General features: G+C 41.3%; 2 protein-coding genes across 2 annotated transcripts in view; one reads left to right on the top strand and one right to left on the bottom strand.

The window, feature by feature from the left end:
- Positions 1-2,199: 2,199 nt before the first annotated feature.
- AMDHD1 (amidohydrolase domain containing 1) lies at positions 2,200-12,489 on the bottom strand. The gene is made up of 9 exons (XM_048501799.1): positions 12,353-12,489; positions 11,952-12,058; positions 10,604-10,668; positions 9,264-9,541; positions 7,712-7,937; positions 6,422-6,546; positions 5,680-5,773; positions 3,973-4,133; positions 2,200-2,627 (listed from the first exon to the last, which is right to left on the bottom strand). Exons 1-9 carry the CDS (start codon positions 12,487-12,489, stop codon positions 2,522-2,524), a joined length of 1,299 nt encoding a protein of 432 aa, XP_048357756.1. The 3' UTR covers positions 2,200-2,521.
- A 1,106-nt stretch (positions 12,490-13,595) lies between these two features.
- CCDC38 (coiled-coil domain containing 38) overlaps positions 13,596-21,741 on the top strand; it is a 34,182-nt gene continuing 26,036 nt past the window's right edge. The window contains exons 1-2 of the mRNA XM_048501546.1: positions 13,596-13,686; positions 18,884-18,966. Of these exons, the coding sequence (XP_048357503.1) occupies positions 13,596-13,686; positions 18,884-18,966 (174 nt within the window). The remainder of the gene's footprint in view (positions 13,687-18,883; positions 18,967-21,741) is intronic.

Genomic DNA, 21,741 nt, shown 5'->3' on the forward strand with positions numbered 1-21,741 from the left:
GTGGAAATTTAAATTCTGAAATTGGAGCCAGGAAACAGACAAATTAGTTTTTTCTATAAACCTGAGAAAAGCCACAGGTTTTCAGAAAAATCTGAAAATCTAAAATAAAAAAAAACAAGAGGGGGGATAGCCTATACATTTAAGAAAGGAGGTCTTAGTGGCCATTGTGGAGGTTGCTACGTAACCGCAACAATATTGCCAGCCCTCAGCCAAAAGGCAGAGGGGAGAGTGCAGGATTTTTTCCAGGAGCACTTTGGCCTCCCAATTAACTCCTGCTTATCTCCTGGACAGAGAACTCATTGAGGCTGGGCAGTGACCATTGGCAACTTTCTACCATTCAAAACAAATTGTGGCTAGGACCTGATGGCACACAACTTCCCCAACAGCAGCCTCCAAGTAACTTGCACAACCTTACTTGGCTCAGCAGTGGCCATCGCCTGAATGACTTGTGTAATTTGTGTTACAGTGAGACTTTTTCCATGGAGAGGCTGCAAGTGTGGTGAAGTTGTCAGAAGAGACTCAGGTTCCGGCCGCTGTGCCATAGACACTCTGAGCTGCTGTAAATTAATGTAATTTAGCTCAATGAGTTGCTGTGAGGATAAAATGGAGGACAAGATAAAGATGTAGACTGCTTTGGGTCTCCAAGGTGGAGTATAAATTAAATCAACAATAGTTATCTGATGAAGGAAGTTTTGACTCTCAAAAGTTTAAATTCTGAAAATGTTGTTGGTCTTTAAGGTACTACTGGACTTAAATCTAGTTGCTTTGTTGCAGACCAACACAGCTACTCTCTGAAATGAAAAAATAATTAAAGTTGAATGTGGGGTGGGGTGGGAGAAAAAATAAAGGTTTGTTGGTGAGTAGGAAAGCAACAAAGAAGCAGGAAAAGGGGAGAATATGTGGGGGCTGCTTGAAGGATCGAGGAGACAATGTGGGGAAGGGGATACAAGGGGAAATGAAGTGACTCCCACAAGTCCTTTCGAATTCTCTGCTTGTTGTTACCTAAATTCTTCTCACAAACAATCTGGCTCCCCCTCTCCCCCACAACATCTTATAAATCTTACTATAGCCATCTTCTCCCTTAGAATATGCAATCTTCCAGTTAGTCATGTGTGCTATTCAGCTGCACTGGCCTTCAAAATTCTGACTGAACAGACATTGCTATTAATGAACATTCCGCTTTGAAGTTTTGGCTTAAAATCTTAGAAACACATACACAGAGGGTTTTCATCAAGTAAAAGTCAGATCCCTGCAGTATGTTACTAGACTAGGTGATGCTTCAGAAAAGCATAGGAGGTATCATTTTGCATTAGCAGGCAGCATCGATTTTTTTAAAAAACTGCTTCCTTCACTGCATGGAATGTAATGGACATAAGCAAATCAAAAGTCACCTTAGAAGTGGTCTCACTTGCCAGGGAGAGAATGGAGAGCAGGGCTTGAGGAAATTTGTTTGTACAAGAAATCTTGCTGTAATAGACATTCACCCCCATCACTCGCCAGATGCCTTGTGCATAATTGGCCAATAGCAATAAGAAAAGTTGAAGGTAGAAAGAAAAGAAAAAGACCTAACCTGAGATGGATCAACTCAAAGGAAGCTGCAGGACAGGAAGGGGGAAAACAGAGAAACGTCTAGTGGTCTGAAAAATCCCATAGAGAAGACTGACTTACGCCACACTTTTTGGTGACATAAATTGGCTGCCAGCATAATGGGTGAGCCTGGGCTGAAAGCCTGTTGGAAACTGAGTGACATTGATTCCACCTCTGTGAATGCTCCTGGAATGCTCCCCATGATTTGGTGTCTCTACCTCCCCAATGCTCTGCAAATATTCTCTGTGGATAAAATGTACCTGAAAAGCAAAAAAAAAATCTGAACAAAATTTTTTGACTTTTTCTGATTTGTCTTTTCAGCTGTATTGAAATTGTGCCTCTTTTTTTAACTAAAGAGAAGCTGGAAAATCCAAAATGGCCTTTTTTCAGCATTTTTTGTAGGGTGGGTATCGGCAGATCCAAAAGCACATTCTTAATCGAGACAACATAACTGCTGTCCATTGCATTCCATTGTTTTTGCAGTCATCATCTCATTTTTAAATATTTTATTTATTGTTATTTTATTTAATTTAAAAAGCAACAAGCAGGTTTACTTCATATCAGATATAAGATTAATGACAAGATAGCTTCACAGCCTTCATGAATACAAGTAGGAAGAACGCTACTAAGGTCCCACAGCTTGTCCTAGTAGGCAAAGGAGAAATGAGAGGGTATGTTTTCCTTAAGAAGATGATTATTCTGATGGTGCTCTCAAAGCTTTACTAGCCCAACCCACAAATGGGCTAGTGATATTTGTCAAACAGGCTAACTTCTACTTAAAGAAAATGATGGGCTAATTACACAGATTAAGCACTGGCAATATAGTGCTGGGCCATCAAGTATTCAGCATTTCTCAAATATAGATACAGGCTTCTCTTGATATTTTGTAATCAAAACCACTTCAGTATCACTTGGCCAGACATACAGTAAGTCCTTAGTAGTCCAGAATGTTTGTGTTTTTATAGATGATTTTTCCTTTCACAATTACATACTCAATTAGTTCTTGGTGACCTCCAAACTGATATATCAAATGCTCCCACCTAAAAAAATAATTAAGAGTATAATTTTATTTCCATACAAAGAGCAATGTTTTGGATGCTGTATAGCAAAACTGAAGCATAAGAGGCAATCTACATAATCAATGAAAAGTATGCAGAAGACACAGTACTGAATACTTGAAAGCTCATTTTAGCGGTAATTAAAAAATACTGCATATATGTTTCCCTGAAAAACCCTATCATGATTTTTTGGTATTGTTGGAGGATGCTTGAAATATAAACCCTACTCCAAAAATAAGCCCTAGTTACAAATTCCCTGGCACAGCCCCTACCCTGCCAGGCTGGGCACAAGTGCCTCAGACACACATATACTGAACAGGCTACACATAGGCCCACTGGTTCTGTGCATAAAAAGGTGGTCTTTCAGCAGGCATGGTTCTGCCCTTGGGCTATCTTTATGGCGAGCATTTTTAAAATTATGATTTTTAACTGTAATGTAGGTTTAACGTGTTGTTGCCACCCTGAGCCCTTTTGGGATGGGCAGAATATAAAACTTAAAATAAAAATGAATTTAAATTCATGGCTGCTGAAAGGCAACCCTTTAAAATGCATACAGCCAGCAGGCCTGTGTGTAGCCTGGGGGTCTGAGGCACTCGTGCCTGGCCTGGCAGGGGGCATGGTGTTGTGGGGGGGATGGCAGACAGACCAGGGTGCCATTTTGCCCTGGACTCTGTTTCCCCCTTCTTATGCCCCTGGGGTGCAAAAAATAAGACATCCCCTGAAAATAAGCCCTAACATATCTTTTGAAGCAAAAATTAATATAAGACTCGGTCTTATTTTGGGGAAACATAGTAGCTAGCATAACAGGGAGACCATTTCCCATACTGACTATATGAAGGTACTGTCTCTCCTGGCTAGGAACCATTTGCCAGGCAAATGTAGCATGATGCATGCAACACAAGATCCTTTAATTGGAGATGCCAATAATGGAGCCTGGGACTTTTACAAGGACACGTGGGTTTACATCTGGGTCATAGCCCCTCCTTTTAAGACCAGAGTTATAACCTTACTCTTGGTTATTCTCTCTTTGACACTATAGGTCTCCATGGCAAGGGAACTCTTGACATGTGGAAAAACTCAATGTTTCTTCACACACACACACACACACACACACACACACACACACACACACACACACACACACACACACACACACCACCCTTTCCATGACATCTTTGGACTCAACAGATACCACTGGGCTCCCTTTCCAGATCTTATTCCAAACTTGTGGGCTTTTTTTCCTGTCTTCCCTGAATTCAACTCTCTTACGCAGAGGGATTCTAAGGCCTTAGTTAAGCACCAGAATTTAAACAATTTAAGTTCTTACCTGGATGCGTTAATTATAAGAAGATCTCCTTTTTTGCCAATCTCTATGGAGCCATGAGTGTTGGATTTCCCAAGAGCATAAGCAGCATTGATGGTAGCCGCTGCTAAAGCTTCCTTCATGGACATCTTCATGTTTACACAGGCCAGATGCATTACCATAGGCTAAGAAAAGGTGTAAAATAAACTGACTATACAGTTGGATTAGGGGCATATGTACATATATACTGAACAAATATACAGTGAACAAATGTATTAACCTATGTTTGTTTTTTCTTATGATCTACGGTATTGACCCAAACCAGAAAAAACAGCCATGTACAAATCAGAAAATACAATACCAACTGAACAGCAAATAAAAATATTATAAACTTACACAAGAGACAAAGTGTTAAAACAATTTACACTAGGAATCAGCATCCAAGGTTCTCTAGTTTTTCAGTCTAAATACATCTGCTAAAAATTTTGCTATCTCCAAAGAATTCCTGCTGCTTTTATCTTCTAACAGAAAGTGGACACAGGACTGATCTGAGCTTCCTCTCAGGTTCGACAATAGGGCAGTGGTGGGATCCAAAAATTTTAATAACAGGTTCCGATGGTGGTGGGATTCAAACAGTGGCGGCGCCGCACACACGCACCTCCAGTCCCTGTTGGGCAGGGAGGTTGCTTTAGTAACCCCTTCTCGGCACTCGAGGTATCACACAAGCAGCCAGATGGTCATAACTTATTCCACGTAATGATTTCTTGTACGAAGCTTTGACTTAACACATGCGTAGACTTCTGTGAACTTGCAGAGTCCTTCACAGGTAAACTAAGAACTTGGAGCTCAACACGTGTAGAAGAATTTACGGTACCTACCTCACAAGGCGTCTGTTCTGGGGAGAGGAAGGGGATTAAGTTTGTAAGCTCCTTTAAGTCTCCTTACAGGAAAGAAAGGGGGAGGGGCATAAATCCAAACTTTTCTTCTCTATCACAGCCACTTCTACTATTAGAGGACGCACCATAGACCTAGTGAAGTGATGAGATTGCAACACCAGGATTGTTGAGTTGTCCTCTTCTTCTTCTATCCACATGACCCGAAGTCCTGAAGGAAAGCTCTCACTGGCCTGGGCAGGTTCCAATCCTCTCCCACAAATGACCTTATGCCAGATGGCTTTCCCCATCATCTGTATGCAGGGCTGCCTCTTATATCAGAGGCCAGCCCTGCCTACAACTTAGAGCCCCACCAGAGGCCAGCTACGGTGCTTCTTTCCTCAAGAGACAGCCTGCTGTCCCATTTCCCACAGGCCTAAAACAGTTGTGTAGTGGCTGAGGGTGACACCAGTTAGCCTCACTTCTGACCAAGCAAGTACAGCCCAGTACCATCCCAGTGGAGTGCTGGCTGGCTGGCAGCTCAAGATTATGGTCTTGGCTATCAGTTGATTTGGAGGACTAATGGGGAGCTTGCACTTTCCAGTAGGTAAGGTTGGGCAGGGTCCTACTTCCCAACAATGAATTTTGCCATATCTGCAAGAAATGCAAGATTTATCTGTGTTAATAAATACTCTCCTTGACAGCTCCCCATAATGAAAGTCACATGGTTACAACTTCAGAAAGCAAAGAATATCCATTCCCAAAGAAGCAAGATGGTAATTATTGGCCGGTTTCAAAAATTTTAGTCATATGAATAATAACTTTGCATCTAATAATAGTAACTAAAGAAACACCTTACCATTGAACAACAGTAAGCATTAGGGTTGAAGTCGCTGCCAAGAGCAACAATCACGCCTTCTTTTAACATTTTTCTAGCTTGTGGCTGTTTTAACCTAAAAAACAAAGAAATCACTGCCATTCAAACTGCAATGTAAAACATATCCCGCCCCCGCCCCCCACCACCCAAACCAAAGCTACAGTTTTATCTATATGCCAATTTTCAGATGCCAGCATAGTCTGGAAAGTTATTATGCACTGTTTAACATAGGCAATAGTTTAGATATTTTAAGGCACTACAAACGCTTTAAAATTAATTTAGATTTGCAAAGGTTATAGACTCAACAATGTTCTGAAACCATCAGAAAAACAAGTAATATAAACTGCAGCCCTGTGGTGTTGGTTTATGAAGTTATCAAACATCAGCACTTCAGAGAACCATACAAACAATAATTGTTTGGTTCGTGTAAGGTGTCAAAAGATCCTGTAAGTATTTGTCATCACATGTTATTTTCATTTCAATATTCTTGCATTCCCTGAATGCACAAATATGACTATGGGGTTATGGGCACAGCCTCCAACTGAACTTTCATGCCTGCAAACTGTAGATGTGTAGTTTGCATTTGGAGGTTTGGCAGCATATGAAAAGATGGGAGGGGCAAAGGCCAGCAGGAGTGATCCTGCTCTTTCATGCATGCACTGTGGAATACAGATTTGTTGCCTGAACAGGGATATAGTGGCCATATGACCATATCAGAATCTACCTCAGTATGTAGGCAGTGGTTGGTAACAGGATAGCTGCACACTTTGCTTGGGCCATTGCAGTAATTCCTTCATTGCTAATTTCTTCCAGGTGACTTATAGCCTGGGCTCCTAGGTCAGCTCCAAGCTAAAGAGATGGCAAAACAAGATTGGGCTGAAAAATTACTGAAAGAGAACATTTTAAACAGCAAAACGACATTCAGCTTATATCAAATGCCGTACAATTTGGTCTCCTTCCTGTCACTTTGCAGTTTGCATTTTAAAAGAGGTATTTATAAATTTTTGATGCTGACACTAGAAGCAAGCTTTTATGCTGAAGGAATGGAAGTTATTAATCACACATTAGAATCATTAATTAACATTGATACAATCTATACACAGTGCCTAGAGTACTGTTAGGCATGTTTCAGATCTATTTTAGCCACTTCCTTTGGGAATTCTGGTTTTTTATTACTTTTAAACACCAGGTTCCCCTGCCATATCAAAAAAAGTTTCAGTTTCAAAAGGAGTTGGGATAGGGGACTGATGGTATTTGTAAAGTGCTGTCTAGTCACAGTTGACTTGCAGCAGCCCAGTAGGGTTTTCAAGGCAAGAGACTAGCAGAGGTGATTTGCCATTGCTTTCCTGTGCATAATTACGGAAATAAGGAAAAGCAAGTCCCCCTCCTCTCAACAGTACAAATGGATAGGAGTAGAGGACGAGAAAGACAATGTGACAGCCATTCCCCATTCCTGAAGAGGGGATGAAGCTGCAGGTAAAGTTGGGCAGGTGAGCAGGGGGTGGAGTAGGAGCTACTCCAGTCACCCCACTCCCTTTCCACTACGAAGACAGTTATGTTGTAGGCATGTAGGCTAGGGAGGTGAAGTGAAGGACATGGCCAGGAGAACACATCAGCAGCAGACCACCTTTAAGAACCCCCTCCACCCATGAATTCCTTGCGGCCCCCCTTGTTTCTTAATGGACAATTACACACAAGCAGTACAAAATAGGTATATCCACCAGTGCTATCATTAATGAAAACCATTTCTAACAGATGCCTTTTTAAAAAAAATTATCGCACTGGGAAAAGATAAGCAAAGTCAATGTTTGAATGGAACATGAAAAACTATCAGCAAAGGTCATAAAGTCCAACTTTCTAACTTATTTCCCTTTCATGTTGCTTGTTACATTTCCATGTATCTCACTGCATAAATGTACTAATGTGCTTTAGTATTTCAGGATTGTGGGGTTGTCTGAGAATTCAGGATTCAAAAACAAACTGCCTTATTGTTTTTGCTTTATTAAAGAAATACCTCTGCACATTTCATTGGATGGAGTTCATCCCCATGGAAGTTAATCTGTAACCCTATATCTTTCCCCGCCTGAAGAATTCTTCTGGTAGAATTTAGATCAAAGACACCCTTCTCACAGAAAACATCTATATTGTCAACATGTATTTCACCATTAAGGTCAAGTTCCTTCAGTTTGGGAAGGTGGATGTTGATAATGTCATCAGTGGCTTCAAGGGCATCTTTGTCCCTATTAAACAAAACAAAACAAAAAATAACAACATTCCACAAGATTAATGACATTTTACATGATCTACATTCTTGTGTTCAGAAATTAAAAAGCATTTATAGAACTCAAAAAGGAGTTTACCTGTTCTAGATGAACAGTAAGTGTGTTACATAATTTTGGTTTAATTATTTACTAAAATTCGTATTTCCCCAAATGTATTTATTTATAACATTTATATCCTGATTTTCTGTCCAATGCAGCTATATTTGAAAGAAGCTATGCCTTGTACTGTATTACAAATGTATTCTGCTTACCTTTTCCCCTCAGCTCCCTGTCCAATGACAAAACTTGTACATTTTTTAAACCAATAAATGCTTTTTATTATTAAGGCAATAGTCTTAACCCTAATGGCAAGGCCCATGCTTCATTTCTGAACAACATTCTGACTGAGAATGAAAATGAAAATATAAGAAAATATGTAGCAATGTCTCAGTTCAGAGTCAATGAACATGTAGATCTGTTTTCACTACTGAAATGGGCTACAGTTTTATAAATGTGAAAAACTACTGGATGAAACTGAATATTTCTTTATATCCTCACTATACAAAAAAAGTTAACTGAGATCTTTCTGCTTGTCACAGTTTAGCTTGGATTAAGGTGGAAACTTTAATCCAAGATACTGCCTATATCGTCCATCATACTGAAATTAGAGCTGATGTCTGTCTTATGGATGGTACACAAGAAGTTCTGTTCTCACATCTTTACCATGCCTGAAATCACTGTTATAGAATTTTCAAACATTGTTTCAATAACAACTGGAAGCCAATGGAATTTAAATACTTTTCATTTAATTGGAAATTGTAACTGAGTGCTCCACTGTTCCACATGAAACCTGCTAGGAGAAATGTGGCCAGTCACAGTTCTCTCAGAACTTTCCCAGTCCATGTGAATTCACACAATGGCAATCTCCTCTGAACCTCTCTTGCCTTGAAAATCATAAGTCAGTTGTGACTTGACAGAACTTTTCCCCACCACCGAGAAGTGGATCTTGGAACACAAGTATCCGTTTTTTCAGCTGATATTGCTGGGTCATGAAAACCAACAGCTATTGGAATAGGGACTAGCTGCTAAAACACCTGGTTTATAAATGATTAGTATTCTCGATTTGATGAACAATTATTCATAAACCCATGTTTGGAGAAACATTTTACACTTTGCTTCTCAGTTTCCTAGAGGTTCTTTTTATAAATAACAAAGGATTACTCAATCACACAAATTCTTACGTATAAATCAGAAACATAGTGTGTTATAGTATGATACTTAAAATGACAAGGAAGAATATATTACTTTGGAACGGAATGAGCTCCACAGTAGGTAGAAGATATACCAATGGTCAGTTCTTGCCTGGCCCTTTCAATCACTCTGAGCATCTTAATTTCTGTTTCTAGGTTTAAACCATATCCACTTTTACATTCAACCAAAGTGGTGCCTCCTCTGAGCATACGGAGCAGTCGCTGCTTGAAACTTTGGAAGAGCTCATCTTCAGAGGTTTTCCGAGTATGCTCTACTGTGAAATGTATTCCTCCTCCAGCTTGATGAATATCCATGTAGGAAGCTCCTGCCAACTTACAAAAAAAGACAATCTGATAGAGTTGCATTATTGGGCAAAGATCACTATACGCTGCACCTATATGTGATTATCACTGTTCCTTCTCCTTTGCCAAATGTCTTTGGTGAGGAGGGGGCACCATGGCTTTGTTCTATGTGGTTAACGTATCAGCCTTATTTTTCTCACAAAGTGAGAAATATAGAAATTAAATGATACGGTTAATAGACTAATGAATCATTTAAAACACTGCAAAGTCACAGTTGCCGACTTATACGAAAATCAATGCATCCTTCAGCATTCAGTGTTTATGCAAAAGAAATCTGGTCACCTAGTTCCATATGCACATGTTTATTTATTTCAGTGCATATAGGAAATATGCAGTGTGAGTGCACAAAGATTATTGCAAACTTGCTGGATGTTGTAATGACAACTCCTCCAGGCAAGGCAGGACATCTTCCCAAAGTTCAGAAAGTGTGATGGCTACACGGCATAGATGGCATAGACAGAGTACACTCTTTCTCTGTCCCTGGAACTTTATCTCCCAGTTCTCAAGATCTCATGCCAGGGCAACAGCACAGTGCCAAATTGTAACACTGATGAGAAGACTGAAGTTTCACCTGCCTCAGGTGTCTTCCATCTTCTGGAATTTCCCATATATGCTCACCTCTAAGTGTTCTGAATTCCATCTAGGGGCGGCTATCCCTATTTTGAGCCAAGTCCTGTATCACCATAGAAACCAACCTGATTTTTGGGGTATAAGCTTTCAAGAGTTACAGTTCCCTTTGTCAGATATCCCTAGCTTGAGCCCTAGGGAATTAATTAGTATTCCCCCCACACCTTCTCTCTTTTTGCTAACAACTATTTACTAAATTATTTGACACCAAACTTCTTCCCCCTGCCTTCCCAACTGCCAGGAACCTAACGCTGTCCATATACTGTTATTGTGCATTACATACAATAGTACAACATTTATGACTTCTCGAAAGATGAGACATTACCGAATCATTAACTTGGAGAAGAACAAGGTGGATGTGTGCAAAAATGTAATTTAAAAAAGTTCAGCCTCATGCAAATTTACCTTCATAGCAAATTCATGAACCCTGTCACCAGCCCATACTGGATGTGTATGTGCATCCACCAGACCTAGTGAAAACATTGTTTTAAAAACCTCAATAAAATGTGCAGCTCAGAGATGTCATTTCATATTTCCTCAAGAAAACAAAATTGTTTAAGGTTCCCTTAGTCATCCAATTATACGAAGAAAGAAACTGAAAGAAGATTAGGGGCATCTGTTTATTATTTTAGGCTGTGCAAATTGGACTTACTTAGTCTTGCCACTTTGATGGACATGCTGTTGTGTCCCATAGACTATCCAAATAAACAGACTCAACAGTTACGAAATCGGTTTATTGATTAGAGTTCAAACAGAATACACATACACTAAAGGTTTTCAAAGTTCAGTTTTACAAGCCCTGCAGAACCTATGTCCCACAGTGCATGAGTCTCCTCCAACAAGGCATTCCTCAAATATGGAGCTACCATGGGAAAAGCTCCAGCCACAGTGGTAGACAGTCAAGCTAATCAAGCCAATCTTAGAGAGAGCAGTGGACCTTCAGACAAGATGGTACCAGACCATGTCAGTGTTTAAGGTTGGGAACAAGAACCTTGACTTTGATCCAGAAACCAACTAGAAGCCAGAACAGCTGCTTCAAGATAGGTTGAATATGCATAGACCAGGATGTGCTGGTCTAGGTTCTAGCAGCCACATTATGGACAGCCTGCAGTTTCTGAATCATCTTCATAGGCAGCCCTGCATAGAGCAAGTTCCAATAGTCTAGTTTTGAATGACCAAGGCATGAGTTGCTATGGCCAGGTCTGACTGAGACAAATAGGGCAGTAGCTGATGTGTTTAATGAAGATGAAAGAACACGGGACTTCTCTATCAAAGCACTCAAAACATTTGAAATAAATAGCTTACCCTAACACATCATCAGGAAGCTTTGTGGCTGAGCAGGGATTTGAATTCAAGTCTAAGTCCAGCAAACTAACCACTACACCACACTGACTTTCAAAATAGCAGACCTCCTTTCAAATTATGAATGCTAGTTCAAACATTTGGTACGCATAAACCACGCAGGAGCATTCCCAATGAAAATCAGGTCTAGTGAGATTGGCACACACAGCAGTCTTGTTAGTAAAAGCCAAAATCAATGAATGTATCCTTCTTTCAGAATTTCCCTTCCCCTTCTGTATTCTCCATACTTCTGCAGTGTGACTGGACAAGTCATTACATTTCTACTTAATTCCAATGGAAGTCATTACATTTCTATTTAATTCCAAGGGAAAATAATGATTGACGAATTGAACAAAGAATTTTGGCCTTTGTAAACATCTTTCTGCTTGGCACAGCAGACTATGGAATGTACCTGGTAAGATGCATTTGCCTGAACAATCAATTATCTTTTCAAAAGTCACTCCTGAAAATTGGTTGCGAATGGCATCAACATCTCCTGCTGCCTTTATATAGCCATCTCTGTTAAAAAACACACACACCAAAATAATCATCCCAAATGTGACAGATAGCAATAACTAACAACTAGTTACAACATGACTCATTTTAAAAAAGTTTAAAGATTGACAGTTGTCACAGTTAAAGCACTAATATTTTTATTTAGTTTTCATGTAATAACTTCCTTTATTCTTTTGTAATTTGAGCTATTTGAACACGGAAAGAAAAATTATCAATTTGGAAAAATCATGCTGAACTGTTCACTTTCCTCAGAAAGAGTAAATTCTAAGCAGCTGCCTATTCAGGAAACAGACTTACTTGCCAATCACCACACTGGCATTTTCTAACACTGCCAGGTTTTGCATGCCAGACTCTAGGAGATATTTCTCGCCTTTGGTACAGACGAGCACAAGCTGCTGGGCACCTTCAAGGAGGAGTTCATGCTGGCCAGCCATGTCGCTTTCCAGACACCACAAATGGAGGAACAGAGAACTAAACAACCTCAGTGGCAACACTCCGGGCTTCAGCAGGGAGGGAAGAGCGGTTCAACGTTTGCCAGGTCAGAGTCTGTCTCTCGCTTGGCTGCATTCACCCGGGGCAAACATTATTATTCTTTGATTTTCCCTTGTAAATTCCCCACACCAATGTGTAAAAATGAGGACACACTGCACAGTGGGAGTATGCTCTGCCTGGGAAAACCAAGATTACAGTTCAAGGCATGCTTATTCAGGAGTCAGCCCCACTGAGACCCAGCAGGGTCAGTTACTGATAGTGAGTATACATACAATGCAATTGTGTGAAGGACCTGTGAAACAGGGATACATCTCTTGTTCTCTGAAGAGTTATGGTACTTAAAGAATGAAAGGAGATAGTTACTGAAAGTTTACAAAGGATCCATGTTTCTATCTAGATGCCCTATTCCTTGTTCTGTGATATATGAATAAAAATAAAATTTCTAATTTAAACAGACCCAATTACATGTGAACATATTAAAGACTGGTTGTGGTGGGTTTTCCGGGCTGTGTGGCTGTGGTCTTGTTCCTAACGTTTCACCTGCATCCGTGTCTGCCATCTTCAGTGACTCAGAGTGTAACAGACTTCTCTCTGTGATACACCTCTGAAGATGCCAGGCACAGATGGAGGCGAAACGTTAGGAACAAGATCTACCAGACCACAGCCAGGCAGCCTAGAAAACCCACCACAACCAGTTGAATCTGGCCACCGAAGCCTTCGACAATATTAAAGGCTGTTTAGAAGCTTGGTGTTGGGGGCAAGCAGGGAGAGGATGCCTTTTTGTTTGGTGTTATAAAGCAAAATAGTGGTTCTTCTTTCTTAGAATCATAGAGCTGGAAGAGACTACAAGCACTCCCGGCTGGGCATGAGCAACAATAATTTCTATTGATAAATTTTGGGTTCGGGGTTTTTTATCCCAGAAATTTTTGATAAAGCTGAATAAAGCTGATATCTATTGGCTTATTTAGCTGTTACTGAAAATGTTTGTATTAAGAAACCTGAATTCGAAATTTTCAGTTCTTCTCCTCACCACCTTGCGGTTTAGGAAATGGGGGTAGAAGAATGCTCATATGCGGAATCTACTAGAGTTTTGCACAGGCAGAAACGTTCACAAGACCTGGCTGCAAAGACCCAAACGGGTAACAAAATCGCAGCAACCACTGCAATTAGTGCTGCTACTACGACCTGCATATGTGTGAACGAAAGAAGGCGGGGAAACCGCTTCCCCTGCCAGGGCGGTGTGCGCGCGGATTTCTGCTCCAGTCTCGTGCTCTGGAGCGCAGCGCTGGCCAGCTGCCCTCAACTGTCTCTTTGCCTGAAGAGGCGCCGTTGCCCCGTAGGCAGCCGCTTATTTTAGGCAACTCTTTCCTATTGTCCCCGCACTTTTTCAGGTAGGGAGAGCAAGCGACTAAAAGGACAGGCGGTGCTGTATTCTAGAAGACAGAGGGGCTCCTTTGGCGCTCTGCATTTGCTCTCAGTGGAGGGTCGTTTCCAAATGCTTAAAGTGAAAGGTGCTGATTTGCCCAGCCCTTGAGCTCAGTTCTGTGGAACCTTTTGACCCGATTTCAGAGGAATGAGCTCTGTTGACCCATTTGTGAGCAAAACGAATTCTTCTCATGCTCAAGGAGACGCTGATATCTGGGATTAGAGCAGCCGCTGGAAAAAAAATTCTGCCTAGTTAATTTTTGTTTGCTTTCTTAGTTTTAAGAAGCTGTATTCCACTTTAACTTCAAAAAAGGTTTTTTTTAAAAAAATTAGAACTTTTGGGATTCACTAAAAAAATTCCAGTGAAATATTTTCTCTTTTGGAACACGTGAAATACTTTCTGAAATGATTTTATGTAAGATTTTTATGTAAGACAATCTGTAGTAGTATACAACGATAATACACATTAAATATTTAAGAATATATTTTGTCCACAATTAAAATGCTATACTGTATAGCAGTGGTGGCGAACCTTTTTGAGACCGAGTGCCCAAATTGCAACCCAAAACCCACTTATTTATTGCAAAGTGCCAACACGGCAATTTAACCCGAATACTGAGGTTTTAATTTAGAAAAAGTGGTTGGCTCAGAGGTGTGTGTTACTCGGGAGTAAGCTTGGTGGTAGTCGGTGGCTTTGCTTTGAAGCATCCGTGCAACTCTTCCAATGGGTGAATCACGAGCCTAGGAGGATTTACTCAGAAGCAAGCCCCATTGCCAGCAACTGAGTTTACTCCCAGGTGAAGGATCGCGCTTCAGTTCTTCGCATGAAAATCAGTGAGGTTTAACAGTGCTTAACAGGGTTACCTACACTGCTTCCCCAAACTAGGTCTTAGGTTTAATGCTAATAATCGAGCCCAGCGGCCCAGGCCAGCCTAGATGTGGGGGGGGGGAGGGTGACTCTGTTTGCATGTGCCCACAGAGAGGGCTCTGAGTGCCACCTCTGGCACCCGTGCCATAGGTTCACCACCACTGCTGTATAGGATAGTAAGTATACTACCACTGAACACAGTGTTTTAAGTGCTACCAGTATCAGATATCAGATCATGCTGCTAGTCATCTTGTGACTGTGTGAATCTTTTTCTGTCCAAATTATTCCCTGGGTTGAACGAAGCTCAGTCCAGACAAGACTGAGGGGTAGCTGCAGGGGCTTGCACTCCCCATAGACTAGAAGATCAGGCTCATAGTTTAGAGCGGCTTCTTGGAGCACTGACATACCTGCTGTGGCCATTCATTGAAAAGCATGATCTGGGCACAGTGATCCATGCTCTAATTATATCCAGGCTATATTACTGTAATGCATTTAACATGGAGCTTTCTTTTAAAACTGTCCAGAAATTTGATCTAAAAGGCAAAGATCATATCCCCCGTGTGCTAAAAGACCTGTATAGGCTACCCATCTGTTTCTCAGTATCATACAAAATGCTGGTTCTAATCTTTATGGCCCTGTGGAGATGGACCAGAATGCCTGCAAATTGTGTTTGATTAAGTTGTATGAACCAAAGATTTGAAGAATCAAAATGGGGTTTCTGTATAATGACCAGCAGGACTGCATGTTAGCAGCAGGTCAAAAGGCATGTTAGAAGCTTGTCAGTGATTATGCAGGCAAGCAAAGATAAACATCTTTACGATCTTGTCACTAAAGGCTAAAACGTGACAGAGAAGACATATACTTTATAACTTTGTTTTTGGTTAAAACCAAACGTGAACAGAGAAATGATAATGAGAGATTCATATTTACTGGTATTTTACTATAATTCTATTGTATTAGAATCGAAGGTATAATTGTTAGAATCAATGTTTGTATAATCTGTTAAAGTTAAATCATTTCAAACTGGGAAAAGGGAAGTTTTATGATCTAAAGAATGTCAAACCTGCATACCCTGAAAAGGTATCTCTCTCTCTTCAGGAGTAAACTAAGAAAACAGGTTATTCTTGGAAACCAGAAAAGGCAGAAGTTAGTTTTACTGTAGCCGTTTGCATATGGGCAGAGGGACGTGAGAAACAGCATGTAGTGTTTGTATAACAGAAGGAATGTGACACGTAGAATAGAGGCTGTCTTAATGTGACAAGGAGACAGAATTATCCAATGGGATTTTAAGGTTCATGCTTATAGCACGTGAAAGGGGTATGGATCTTATGGGGATGATTGTATGACGTATGTATTCTTTGTATCCATAAAGACTAAGGTCTTTCCTATGGTGGGTGTGTCTCTCTTTCGAGAGCACCCAGAGCGTGCCTCTCCCTCGGGAGAGTTCACCTTCTGTAATCTTCTATATTCTGCTAAGTAAAAACTTTCTGTTTGTTTCTGATGTCAGATGTCTGATGCTTTTTTGGGAATTTGTCTCTAACCTATCTTTTCTCAAAACAGCTGCGCAGGCCAGATATTGAGTTCTGGCCTCACAGCCCTAAATGGCTTGGACCTGGGATCTTCTCCCAGACTGCTCCTTCAGCCAGCTGAGGTCCTGTCCTTGAGCTCTGCTCTCTGTGACCTTGTCTACAGGGGTAATGTGAGTGATGATGAGAGACAGGGCTTCTTCAACTGTGTCTCTGTGCCTGACTCCTACCTGGTGGTCTGTTAAGCACCAGGTCAAAACATATTTTACCAAATATATTGAAAAACACAAGTAAGATACAGGTAACATTTGGAAAAAACCTATTTGTGCCTGTTTTCCCCATTATGGGCTGGCAATTCTCCCACTGGTATGCACCAGAAGCCCAAGTTTTACTTTTTGAGGAGACCTTTGCAGCTTCAAGTGTTGCTGTTTAATCTACAAAGTGACCATTTTTTACTTGGCTCAAGAAGTTATTTAGCTGCATGTGGGATTTTCAAAACTTTAAAAATGATTTTAATTTTTCTTGCTAATGTTTTTCTTTCTCTGTTTTGCTAGATCCAAGCAGAGATTTATTGTGTGAAGATGGCAACTTTTGTATCACAGTCTTATTCTCCATGTTTGGGATCCAAAAATAATAGTGGTAACATCTCTCCCATGTGTTTTTGTATAAGCTTAGTAGCTGTCAATGATGTGTGCTACAAAAGTCAAGAACATATCTGCAGAGGCGTACCAGGGGTAAATGGCGCTTGGAGACAAATTGTCTCCAGGATGCCCTCCGGGCTCTACCCCCACCCTCCTAGGCTCTGCCCCCCCCCCACCACCCTGGCTCCACCCCCACAGCCCTTGACCCCACCCATGTCACCATGGACATGGGCAAGGTCTAGGGTGCCCACTACCCCCTCCCCCTTCCGGCTGGGCTCCCAGCCGCAGCCTGTAGTCTCTTCTGACCTCCCCTCCGGGCAGGCCAGAAGAGACTGCAGTTCCGGCCTTGGAGACCTTCTTTCATAAGCACTGAGGCTGGGGGGGTGGGGCTTGGGGAGCAGGAAGGGGTGGGACTTCCTGCTCCCCAAACCCCATTCCTGGCCTCAGTGCTTAAAAAAGAAGGTCTCCAAGGCCAGGACTGCAGTCTCTTCTGGCCTGCCCAGAGGGGAGGTCAGAAGAGACTGCAGGCTGCCAGCTGGGAGCCCAGCAGGGGGGGAGTCCAGGGCGGGGTTGAGGGCGCTTGGAGGCAGCAGGAAGTCCTGGCACGTGGGGGGCCGGAGTCGAGGCACATGAAAACGAGGAGACAGCAGGACTTCCTGGTCACGTGGGGGGCTGATTTTGCGCCCCCCACATGACCAGAAGAGTGGTACACAGGGACAAGGGGTACCACTTGTCCATAGGCAGATACACCACTGCATATCTGGAACCTGTCACAGAATGGGGAATAGGAGGCAATACTTAATTCTGTAGTTGTGTCTGTCATAACTGGGCCAGGTATGCTACAAAATGTCTCAGTTGCTCTGGATGCCTCCACACATGTGTGCCACATTTTGACCATGCAATACTGTGGAACTATAGTTCCTATGATTAGTACAACTTTAAAGCTCAGAGAACTTTGGCTTTCTGAGACTGACTGATCCCTTTCTCTGTTCCCCAGGTCATTTTGACAGGGGTAGGGATGCAGGTATAGCCCTTGTATGTTTGTGGGGAGGGGGATGGATGCTTCTTACTGGATGTGGCAACAAGTCCAAGAATAAGTGAAAGACTAGTGGCAAGCACTGATTTCTTCAGAGTTAACAGGGTTGTGATTGAATCCTTTTTGTCTGCTATGTGAATGCTGTCTTCATTATCATATCTAGTCACAGGTTTGGCAGAGTGTTAGCCCCCACTTTGCAGAATTTGGGGATGGGGCAGACGGGTGTAATGTAGCTTAATATAAAGATGAAAGACTCCTGCTAGAGATCCTTGGATCATATTGTGGGAAATATAAGGTCAGGTGAGATTTTCTGCTGACTCAGATTAATTAAAAGGTATTTTGTTTCCTTCCAGTATCAATAATTTGCAGCTGGATTGCCTTGTCCACATAGGTAATTGGGTTTTGAGTGGCATAGCCTTTTTCACACCTATGAGCTGCATTTCTTCATACTGGACTGTGTCTGGTGATTCCAGGGGTTGAGAGCGAAGAACATACCACTCTTTTTCCAGTGATAATGTGACAGAAATGAGGATGGCTTCTAGGCTTGCCAAGAACTTTTGGTTCTTGGAAGTTATCACTCTGACGATGTCTGGCTTTGCAGGCTTTCCCCAGTCCCAAAGGCTTTTGTATGTGTTTTTACACCTATATTATTTAATGTTTAAGGGGAAAACTCAAGCTTATAAAATGTAAGCATGGTACTTTAAACTGGCAAATCATTTTAAGGTAAAGTTTGCAATTTAAACCTTTGGTAGTTATCTAGTTTGGTAGTCATGTAGAAAGGGGGGGCTGGTTGAATCTAAAATGCTGTTAAAAATAATTTCTTTTCTACTGTATTTTCAGATGGGAAACCATCAAGTCCTTTCAGGCATCTGGACAATAAAATATTTCTTTATAGAGATATAGAGTGTACAGAAAAAGAAAAGGTATGTGTAGCTATATACTGGTCAACTATTACTGATCATGATATGCATTAATATAATTTTGTCCTTAAAATTGTTTACTATATAAGGTCAGTTTTAAAAAAATCATTCAACAAATCAGACTGAATGCTGAAATTTCTTCAGTTGATATACTCCCAACAACTGCTGATGTAATAATGAACAATAAAAAATTTTGTTTTCTCTTAACAAAAACAAGCTAACCCCAAATATTTATCTGTTTTGTTGATTGAATGTTTTTGTAGAATATATATAGATTTAGAAAATGTGACCTTACTGAATGATTTTGGATGAAATATACCACAAATATTTAGAATAGTGAGTGAAATTGTGGATCCTAAACAATAGAGAAGATCAGTATAACATTGGAGGTGGGAAATTCAGGCTGAATCCTATCAAACAATGTGGATCACTTTTGAAAAATTACGTTGCGGTTTGACTACAGTCAAGAAGGTTTTGCTATTATTCAGTTGTTATGTAGAGTTATCCTTTGGAGTTTTACTAAGTGGTAAAGGGTTTATTATCCCTTTTTTGACTGAGATGGACTTATAGAAGGACCACTGTGTAAAACAATTTATGAACTTCCTCTCTTCTCTCATTCTTCGAACATTGTTTACTTCTCCCTTTGAGGCTGTCAGGGTGCTTTGAAAGGTGCGCATGATCATTTGTTCTCTAGATCCCTGTCTCAGCCAATTGTGTATATGTATTGGTCCTTCCTGGGTAACCAATGGAGCGGAGGTTGCTGTCTTCTTACATTTTATATTTATTAAAATGTTTATGTATCACTTTTCCTCTTGGTTCGAGGTGGCTTACAATAATAGTTAAAATATCCTCAGCTAAAACCAAAGGTAGAATAGCAGGCCCCAAATTCCTCCCCACCATTAAAAGATGCCTGCCATTTTAACTGCCTCAAAACAGCAAAAAGGCAAGCCTTGCTGTGCCTCCTGATGATCTCCAAGGAGACCCTCACCACTTCAGAGAGCCTATTCCACAGAACCGGAGCCATGATGGAAAAGGACCATTCACTGGTCGATGCCAAACAGGCCGCCTTAAGAGATAGCCAAGAGATGGCTGCCTGATGACCTTAGTTGGTGCAGGGCACATATGGAAGGGGATGGTTCTTCAGATATATGGGTCTGCTGTCATGAATGGCTTTGAGGTCAAAATTATCACCTTGAACTGAACTCAGAAACAGACTGGCAGCCAATATAGCTGTTTCTGAACAGGCAGTGTATGTTTTGAAGTTAATTGTAATGAAAGTTAAGCTTCTGGCATAATTCAGGTGGTTTTGTCCTGTGTAACTGAGATCTGTAATACCCAAAACATAAAAAAATAAGCTTGATAAGACATCATGAACCATCAAGTGATCCTTGTATATGCTGACCTTTCCTGCCCATACTTTGTGTATTCTTCAAAAATTACCTGTTTACTGAATGTATTAAATGTCTTGGTGGTCAGTGGGGCTGGGGATTATAAGGCAGCTTTAGAGGTTGCCTAGACTTCTTTCTAGGATGGCCAAAGCAATCAAAGTATTTGAAGATAGCAGAGTTTTGCCATTACAGAAAATAAACAGATACCTAATATTCAGACTACATGTATACACCTCACAGGCGTAGCTACCATGGGGACATCCGGGGACAAGTGCCCCGGGCACCACCTTGTGGTGGGCGCAAAAATTGCAGGTTCGTTGGTGGCTTTCTGTATTTTTTACTGTTTTTTCACTTTTGGCCTGCAGGGGGCGCAGTTTTTAGGCTAGCAGCACCAAAATTTCAGGCTATCGTCAGGTGACTCTCCTGATGATATCAGCCAAGTTTGGTGAAGTTTGGTTCAGGGGGTCCAAAGTTATGGACCCCCAAAAGGGGTGACCCCATCCTTCATTGTTTCCAATGGGAGCTAATAGTAGATGGGGCTATCATTTTGAGGGTCCATAACTTTGGACCCTCTGAATCAAACTTCACTAAACCTAGGTGGTATCATAAGGATAGTCTCCTGCTGATACCACCCAGGTTTGGTGAAGGTTGGTTCAAAAAGGGGTGCTCCATCCCCCATTGTTTCCAATGGGATCTCATGGTAGATGGGGCTACCCTTTTGAAGGTCCATAACTTTGGACCCCCTGAACCAAACTTCACTAAACCTGGGTGGTATAATCAGGATAGTCTCCTAAAGATAGCCTAAAATTCTGGTACTGTTAGCTTAAACATTGCTCTCCTGACAGGCACCCTCAAATTTTCCCCGGCTTCTCTCTTTAAATCCACCTCCTTTGGAGTGGATTTAAAGGGAAGAAGGCTCTGGGCTCCCTAGATTTAAAAAAAAACTTATTGGAAAAGTATTGTTGATATGGCTTTTTCACAACCAGATTCAACTGGTTGTTGTGGGTTTTACAGGCTGTGTGGCCGTGGTCTGGTAGATCTTGTTCCTAATGTTTCACCTGTATCTGTGGCTGGCATCTTCAGAGGTGTATCACAGAGAGAAGTCTGTTATAAGAGAAGTCTGGACACAGCCACGCAGCCCAGAAAACCCACAACAACCAACATTGACAATGATGCTGTTTGGGGTGGATGGGTGGGAAATCTACCCTGAAACAGCATCACTTTCAATGTTGTTTAAACTAGAGAGCCCAGAGTCTCTCTTTAAGGTGGATTTAAAAGGAGAATCTGGGCTCTCTAGTTTAAACAACATTGAAAGTGATGCTGTTTCTGAGTGGATCCCCCCCCCTTCGAAAAATATCATCACTTTCAGTGTTGTTTAAACTAGGGAGCC

This window comes from Sphaerodactylus townsendi, linkage group LG06 (assembly GCF_021028975.2).
Source record: "Sphaerodactylus townsendi isolate TG3544 linkage group LG06, MPM_Stown_v2.3, whole genome shotgun sequence".
Lineage (NCBI taxonomy): Eukaryota > Metazoa > Chordata > Lepidosauria > Squamata > Sphaerodactylidae > Sphaerodactylus > Sphaerodactylus townsendi.